The sequence below is a fragment of the Salvelinus fontinalis genome, unplaced genomic scaffold (assembly GCF_029448725.1).
Source record: "Salvelinus fontinalis isolate EN_2023a unplaced genomic scaffold, ASM2944872v1 scaffold_0167, whole genome shotgun sequence".
Lineage (NCBI taxonomy): Eukaryota > Metazoa > Chordata > Actinopteri > Salmoniformes > Salmonidae > Salvelinus > Salvelinus fontinalis.
Genome location: NW_026600376.1, coordinates 187,360 through 196,367, shown reverse-complemented (window position 1 = coordinate 196,367; position 9,008 = coordinate 187,360). Strand labels below are relative to the sequence as shown.

The window sequence follows — 9,008 nt, the reverse complement described above, 5'->3', positions numbered from 1 at the left end:
TGACCTAGCCTGAAACACCTGCATTTTGTAGCTGCCTTACTCTAGAAAACAAAAAAGAGACCATGTTTGTAGGCAGCTTTATTAACTCAATGATATACATCTTTTTTTACATTGATTGAAAACTGCTATCGGATAAGTATTAATGCCAAAATAACATGCAAAACAGGCAGGTGGGGCTCAAATGATGGGTCGCCACTGGGGTTAGGTATAAAATCAGATCTTTCGACTTTGTGGCTGTGCCAGCTAGTGACCACTCTGCGGAGCTGCCTCAAGAACAAGATTCATGACAGAAAATCCTAACCTGAAGCTGGTTCACACATTCAAGTTTGCATATAGGCTCACTTGTCATAATAAATGCAATTTTTAATATAATACAATGTCATAATAAAACACATATTTAAATGCCTCTAAAATATTTAGAGACGAGGAAATGTAGTGGTCACTGATGACTCCCAACTGTGTGTGTGTGTGTGCGTGTGTGTGTGTTTAACACACCTGAAAGCTATTGCATATATAGGGCCGATAATATATTTATAGTTCATATAGACAAAGCTGTTGTTTTCCATTGGCTGGCTGACTGACTGACTGACTTGATTATGCCTAACACCTAAATTACAACACCTTCTAAATGTGAAAATGGCCATTATTGAAGACAACGTTTAATTCATCTGCTTTTATTTGAGGAAAAATAATCCCTTTGTGTATAAAAATAACAGACATGTGATGATCAAACATTGAGGCTACCATGCATTTACCTTGAAATAACTCAGAAACATTTCACATTCTAGCGTCTATTCACAAAGGTATATAGGCTAACTCGCTTCTCTTTACACTAAATATGCCGCAACATGCGTGCGAATTTCAATGAATGCAATTTGTTCACATAATTTGTATTTTACCGTACTGTCCTGTATTTCAAGCATAAGCATGTCTTGCTTTTCCAATAAAACGCGGCACAAATGAGAGGAAATGCAAACCATTTCAGGCTAATTACAGGTTACCCACTGATTTTATGCATGTACAATTTACATATTTCCTTATTTGCCTTATCTAATTTCAAAGACCCCTCTCATTATACCACATTTCCTGGTTCGATCTTTAACACTCCAGTGGAAGACTAGAAGTTGTATAGCTTTATAGGGCCTAATCTTATCTTGAAAGTACTTTCATTTTAACTAATTGAAATGTACATTCTGAACAGAAATGAAAATCATTCAGTGTGTAGACTTATTCAAAATAATCTCGAATTGTCTTTTGATTTTCTTAAATTTCAGGGATTCTAAAATAGAATAGGCCTGTACAGTAAACACTCCAATTGTACTTCAGAAAAGTCCATCTCAATAATCCCTATGTTTCGTATTTAAATTTGCTAGATTATAACCACAGGGGGAAAAAAACAACTCACAAATACTGCATCTGAAAGTTCGATTTGAGGAAAAATAAAACTTCCAGCAATACGTATTTGTCAGAGTGAAAATCTAATATGTAATGGATAATCAGGGTAGCGGCTTCAACCGTCGGAGAGATAGTCTACTGTCTCTTCCTTCGTCCAATCTGCGCCATCAGACGCGCGTTGTCGGCCGCTTTTGCGCGCAGGTTCTTGGACTTTTGGATGTCAAAGAGAATGTTCATGATGTTGGTGGGCACATCTAGAGAGAGGGTAAACTTGCTTAGCCGGTCATTATTTATGCTGTTCTGGAACATCTTACTCCTTAGCTGCGTCTGACTGAGAAACCTGTAGTTGGCGGGGTAAGTCGACGTCCTTTTCTCCCGCGACTCTACGGAGGAGAGAGTGTCTCCGGATTTGAAGAGGGACCCCCAGCTTTCCGACACTGGGAACTCTTCACTGGGAACGTCGTTCGTCTGGACCTCAGCTAGTATGTCATCGTCACAGAGGAGGTTGGAGTCGCTCTGGTACAGTCTGAGACAGAGGCTGGAGGTTGGCGCGCAGAGGACAGCCAGCACAACCAGGGTTCTTAGGAACGGCATCATGATGTCCTAAGCGATTGGAGAGAGAGAGAGTACTAGTACTAGAGAGAGAGAGAAAACCGTTCGTTTATTGGTCACTAAACTTTAAAAGTTCCCATATATCTGACAAATATAACCCTCTCCATGTTCACCATGCGTAAAGACAATAGTCCAAAAGAGTAGATCAGATTTACGCGTTATTGCCTTCCCTATTGTAAATTATATAAAGCAACACTTTATGGTTCAAAAATGTCTGATCCGATCAAAACATTAAGTGAATAATATTTAAATATTTATCTACATTCATGATTTGAGCACACGGAAATATGCCAGATCAAAAAATAACTTACCAAGTTCCGTGCACTGTAATTCTAGAAGACAGTTTCCGCCAGAAAGTCACATGTGACTAGTACAAACAAAGAAAAACACCCTAGATAACAATTGAATAAGCTATAAAATATTGGTAATCCCAGTGTTTTAAAATTCGGGCTTCCCTGATCTCCCAACCTCGTTCTCGCCTTGTTCTTTCCGCGTCTTCTGATCACGAATTTGGCTCGCACGTCCATTCGTTCGGAATTCATTCGTGCGCCAGAACTAACGTCATAGGGTTGACATTTTTGGTCTCTTCTCTCTCAAAGATCACACACTGACTCTGATGCGTTGACACCCCCTTGCAAGGATCCATTTCGTCACCCCTTCTGACACTTTTGTAACACATCCGATTTATCCTACAAAGCTATTTGTAGTTTCAAACGTTTTAACCAGATTGTGTCAGCCAATGTCATGTTTTTCCAATAGTTTCAACATAGCGCTCGTGAGTAGCCTAGAAAATGAAACACTCACTACTTGTTGATTCTATGGCATTCAGCACCATGGACAGCTCCACGCGCACCATGCTTCCATGCGCAGTGCACAACTTTCCGAACAATATTTTCAGATGTTTACCTCTGGGACTTGATTCTCTTGATTTAAAAATATCTGCCAATCAATACAAATAAATACTTGGATTAAAAATAACTTTTTAGGAGGTTATCTTGTTTTTACAGGCTATAGGGTAGGGGCGTTGCACAGATCAGAATAGGCATGAGGAAGGATAGAGGAAACTAAGAGATGTCTTGGAATATTCCATGAGGTAAACAACAGGTCCACTCCATGAGCTTTCAATTAAAGTTCCTTGAGTTTATCTCCTACCCTTAGGAGTATCTAATTAACATAATCCGTCAGTTTAAGGTAAAGATGTCATTTTTTTCGCCACTTTCAACCGCAGAGCTACAGCGCTGTGTATCAGACCAGGAGACATCCCAAAAATCGGTCTTCTCACTAAAACGTCTGTAGCGTCCGAACCGAGTCGTGACTTGGGTGAATGTATAGGCACGGACAGCGTTCATCTCAGCAGGCAGGCTCATCCACACTGTGTGCCCATATGGTTGGTGCCCATTATGCTGGATAAACCCTCGTCCGTCTTAGGTTTTGAGGTGATTGTATCAAAAGTCTTAATTCAGGAAAGATGTCATCATGCATGCTTTATAGAAGGGTTTACCTCTGCTGCTGTTAATTCACTCGGTTCTGTGTGACCCCTTGGTAAGAGCATGGTGCTACAGCAATGACTTCAATTAACACGTGTCACAAACTGTAAGGCGCTTTCGATAAAAGGGTCTGCTCAGTGACATATGCAGTGCCTTCAGAAAGTGTTCACACCCCTTGTCTTTTTCTACATTCTGTTGTTACAGAATTACATTTAGATTTTTTTTGTCACTGGCCTACACACAATACCCCATAAATCAAAGTGGAATTATGTTTGTCCAAATTTTTACAAATTAATACATAAATAAGTATTCAACCCCTTTGTTATGGCAAGACTAAATCAGTTCATGAGTAAACATGTGCTTAATCAGTCACATAATAAGTTGCATGGACTCATTAAAACACCATTTCAAACAGATTCAACCACAAAGACCAGGGAGGTTTTCCAATATCTCGCAAAGAAGGGCACCAATTGGTAGATTGGTATAAAAAAACAGACATTGAATTTATCCCTTTGAGCACCGTGACGTTTGTATTATTATTATAATATTATTTTTTTAAATCAACCCATCCATCAACCCCCATCTTCGGATGACCAAAATATATTGTTGTTGTTTTTACAGCTTTTTGGTTACATTTACATACATTTTACATATTACATTTTACCTACATGGTACATGGTGAAGTTAATAATTAAACTTTGGATGGTGTGTCAATACACCAAGTCACTACAAAGATACAGACTCCTTCCTAACTCAGAAAGGAAACCTCTCCGGGATTTCACCATGACGCCAATGGTGACTTTAAAACAGTTACAGTTTAACGGCTGTGATAGGAGAAAACTGAGGATGGATCAACAACATTGTAGTTACTCGACAATACTAACCAAATTGACAGAGTGAAAAGGAGGAAGCTTGTAGAAAATACAAATATTCCAAAACATGCGTCCTGTTTGCAACAAGGCTAACTGAAGTAGTACTGGTAAAAATGTGGAAAACCAATTAACTTTTTGTCCTGAATACAACGTTTTTTAAATTATTTAACCTTTATTTAAAGGAATAAGTCAAATCTGTTCCATGACACAGTGCCTTCAGAAAGTATTCATACCCCTTGACTTATCTCACATTTTGCTGTGATACAGCCTGAATTCAAAATGGATTAAACAGATTTTTTTCACGATTTTTTCACTATACACGATACCCAATAATGACAAAGTGAAAACCTTTATTTATTTTTTTGCATTTTTGTAATTTTTTTTTCAAATTAAATATTTTTTGAAAATATCTAATTTTACATAAGTATTCACACCCCTGAGTCAATACTTTGTAGAAGCACCTTTGGCAGCGTTTACCGCTGTGAGTCTTTCTGGGTAAGTCTATAAGTGTCACGTTCAGACCTTAGTTCTTTTGTATTTTCTTTGTTTTAGTATGGTCAGGGCGTGAGTTGGGTGGGTTATCTATGTTTTGTCATTCTATGTTGGGTTTTTCGTTTGGCCTGAAATGGTTCTCAATCAGAGGCAGGTTTCATTCATTGTCTCTGATTGGGAACCATATTTAGGTAGCCTGTTTTCTGTTGTGTTTTGTGGGTGGTTGTCTTCCGTGTCTGTGTGTTCCACACGGAACTGTTTCGGTTTTCTTATCGATGCACTTTGTTATTTTTGTATTGTTGTCGTGTTCAGTATTATTGAATAATATGGATACTTACCACGCTGCGCATTGGTCTGACATTTCTTACTCCTCGTCAGATGAGGAGGATGAATTCCGTTACAATAAGAGCTTTCCACACCTGGATTGTGCAATATCTGTCTATTCTTTTCAAAATTCTTCAAGCTCTGTCAAATTGGTTGTTGATCATTGCTAGACAACAATCTTCAGGTCTTGCCATATAAGTAGATTAAAGTCAAAACTCTAACTCTGCCACTCAGGAACATTCACTGTCTTTTTGGTAAGCAACTCCATTGTATATTTGGCCTTGTGTTTTAGGTTATTGTCCTGCTGAAAGGGGAATTAAATCTCCCAGTGTCTGGTGGAAAGAAGAATGAGCCAGGTTTTCCTCTACGATTCCGCCTGTGCTTAGCTGCATTCCATTTATTTTTTAACCTGAACAACTCCCCAGTCCTTAATTATTACAAGCATACCCATAACATTATGCAGCCATCAGTATGCTTGAAAATATGGAGAGTGGTACTGAGTAATGTGTTGTATTGGATTTGCCCGAAACATAAGAACTGAGATGGGGAAACAATATTTTTCCCATAATGCCCCTTCATCCTGGAACATGCTTCAAAAGATATTAAAGTTAGGGGCTGACTCTGATCGATTACACTGTTTGTGATAGCTGCAGTTGTTTCTAATATTCAATTGTATCCGTAACTTGTGACACTTTGTATTTTGGATGTATTTTGTAATTTTTGTCATGTACACGCTGCTATTTCCCTGTTTTGACTTCTTGCCAGGTCACCCTCGCAAAAGAGGTTCTTAACCTTAATGGGTCTTACCTGGTTAACTATATATATATATATATATTTATTTTTATTTATATATATATTTATTTATTTTGTTACCGGTTTTGTTTTTTTCATTTATATTTCGAGGCAGCATGTTAGCACATTGGGTGCACCGATTGGTGTCACCTTGTTAGTAAGTATGTGTTACACCTGTGCTGCCTTATCCATCTCGTTAGTCGGGAGGTGTTACACCTGTGCTGGCTTGTCCATCTCATTAGTCGGGAGGTGTTACACCTGTGCTGGCTTGTCCATCTCGTTAGTCAGAGGTGTAACACCTGTGCTGGCTTGTCCATCTCGTTAGTCGGGAGGTGTAACACCTGTGCTGGCTTGTCCGTCTCGTTAGTCGGGAGGTGTAACACCTGTGCTGGCTTGTCCATCTCATTAGTCGGGAGGTGTTACACCTGTGCTGGCTTGTCCATCTCGTTAGTCAGAGGTGTAACACCTGTGCTGGCTTGTCCATCTCATTAGTCGGGAGGTGTAACACCTGTGCTGGCTTGTCCGTCTCGTTAGTCGGGAGGTGTAACACCTGTGCTGGCTTGTCCATCTCGTTAGTCGGGAGGTGTAACACCTGTGCTGGCTTGTCCATCTCATTAGTCGGGAGGTGTTACACCTGTGCTGGCTTGTCCATCTCGTTAGTCAGAGGTGTAACACCTGTGCTGGCTTGTCCGTCTCGTTAGTCGGGAGGTGTAACACCTGTGCTGGCTTGTCCATCTCATTAGTCGGGAGGTGTTACACCTGTGCTGGCTTGTCCATCTCGTTAGTCAGAGGTGTAACACCTGTGCTGGCTTGTCCATCTCATTAGTCGGGAGGTGTAACACCTGTGCTGGCTTGTCCGTCTCGTTAGTCGGGAGGTGTAACACCTGTGCTGGCTTGTCCATCTCGTTAGTCGGGAGGTGTACATCTGTGCTGGTTTGTCCATCTCATTAGTCGGGAGGTGTTACACCTGTGCTGGCTTGTCCATCTCATTAGTCGGGAGGTGTTTCACCTGTGCTGGCCCAGGTGAATATTTAAAAGTGGCTGGCCAAGGTGATATTTAGGGGTGGCTGACCCAGGTGATATTTAAGAGTGGCTGGTCCAGGTAATATAGATGTGTTAAGGTTAGTGTATATTCTGTAGGGAATCTAGTGATCCATCATGCATGACATTCCTGGGAGTGTGTAAACATATATATTTTTTTACCATAGCATTTTTGTATGTTCTCTATAGTTACATACTTGAAAATGTATTAATTGACCAATTTGGCACATTTGGGCAAACTCCTGACAGACTTGTGTAGTGATGGAGTTCTTCACTGGATCAGTCTGAAACTTAGCACACACACTGCTGCTGTCTGGTGGACAACATCTAAATTACACCTGGAATCCTATTTCAATGTATGGCCTTTCTCTTCAAAGATAGAAAAATAGAAAACGCATGCTTTGTTGTTTGTATTATCTTTTACCAGATCCAATGTGTTATATAATTTCACATTTCCACAAACTTCAAAGTGTTTTCTTTCAAATGGTGTCAAGAATATGCATTGCTTGAGGTCCTGAGCTACAGGCAGTTAGATTTGGGTATGTGATTTTAGGCGAAAATTGAAAAAAAGGGTCCGATCCTTAGGAGGTTTCAAGAGTGGCTGGCCCAGGTGATATTTAAGAGTGGCTGGCCCAGGTGATATTTAAGAGTGGTTGGCCCAGTGCTCCAGTTGAGCTTGAGAGATGTTGGGAGAGCTACACTTCACGTCAGCTGGGGCGCAATTTCGAGCTCAACCTATTTAAGTTTGAAAGAAGCCTGAGTTTTGGGTTTTCCCCTGTATATTTTGTTTCATATTCTTTTTATTCCCTATCCTAAGATGTTGTGGGTTTTTATTTTAGTTTGGCTTTTCGGAGGCAAACCTAGTGGGCATCTATGGTGGGTGTCTTTTAGAAACCCTTACTAGTGGGTTTGTCAACTTTCAGTGGGCACCAACATGGGTGACTTTCAGAACCCCTTTCTGGTTTGTTTTAGTTGTCAAGGTGATTTGTCTTTGTTAGTTCCCTTTGTTGTGAATGTAATTTTGAATTTGTCAGCTGGGAACGTAACAATATTGTAAAATTAATAAGTCAAGTCGGTTCCTTTACCAACCCCCTTCCATCCAACCAATCTATTTCAACCAGGATTCTCCTGCTACCGAGCGTAGACGGTTAGTCCTCTCCTCTGACAAATACAGCCCTCTGTTACCTTGCTGGGCTCTCTTCTGGCCCTCAGCCTGCATGATGTCACCCCCTGTTGCGGGGACATATGTAGTAGAGAGAGGTGGCAAGGCAGGCAGGCAGGTGGGTAGTCAGCCACCCGCGGGTGTTTTAGCCTTAAGCCTGGTGGGATACTGGTGCTTTATGTACGGTAGGTGATAGGGTTGTGTAATGTGAGCTAGGAGGAAAGGAGGGATGGAGAGAGTTTTGGGAAAGGGGAGAATATGATAATTGTGAGAAGAGAGACAAAAAGTGAGAGAAGAGCGGGGGAAAGAGAGAGTGAGTGTATGTGTGTGGGTTGGAGAGAGATTCTCTCAATAGGGAATTCAGTGGCCCAAGCAGGGAGAGAGTCCTGAGAGAGAGCCAACATGGCAGCATTTAGACCAGTTACTTAGCCAAGATTCAAAGTAGCAGTCCAAATACAAGTGCAAAAAATAGGTCACGATACGCACCCACGCATGTACAGATGCACGTACACACACACACACACTTATGCACATACACACACGTATGCACGTACACACACACACCAGGGGAGGCTCCTGAGAGGAGGAAGGAGAGGACCATCCTCAGTGAATTTCAGGAAAATTTTAAATAGTGAAACATTGAAAAAGTTATCCTTTTCAGATAAAACTACAAAATATATTCACATGTCACCAAATAATTGATTAAAACACACTGTTTTGCAATGAAGGTCTACAGTAGCCTCAACAGCACTGTAGGGTAGCACCATGGTGTAGCCAGAGGACAGCTAGCTTCCGTCAGCTGGGTACATTGACTTCAAAAACCTAGGAGGC

The 9,008-nt window shown here is 40.8% G+C and overlaps 1 protein-coding gene across 2 annotated transcripts; it reads right to left on the bottom strand.

Annotated features, from left to right (window-relative positions):
- Positions 1-658: 658 nt before the first annotated feature.
- LOC129844026 (urocortin-3-like) lies at positions 659-3,463 on the bottom strand. 2 transcript variants are annotated; one of them, XM_055912397.1, is made up of 2 exons: positions 2,319-3,463; positions 659-1,998 (listed from the first exon to the last, which is right to left on the bottom strand). In XM_055912397.1, exon 2 carries the CDS (start codon positions 1,990-1,992, stop codon positions 1,531-1,533), a length of 462 nt encoding a protein of 153 aa, XP_055768372.1. In that variant the 5' UTR covers positions 1,993-1,998; positions 2,319-3,463; the 3' UTR covers positions 659-1,530. The 2 variants fall into 2 exon arrangements, with proteins under 2 accessions (XP_055768372.1, XP_055768371.1); XM_055912396.1 differs by having other exon boundaries at positions 659-2,030; positions 2,319-3,458.
- Positions 3,464-9,008: the final 5,545 nt, after the last annotated feature.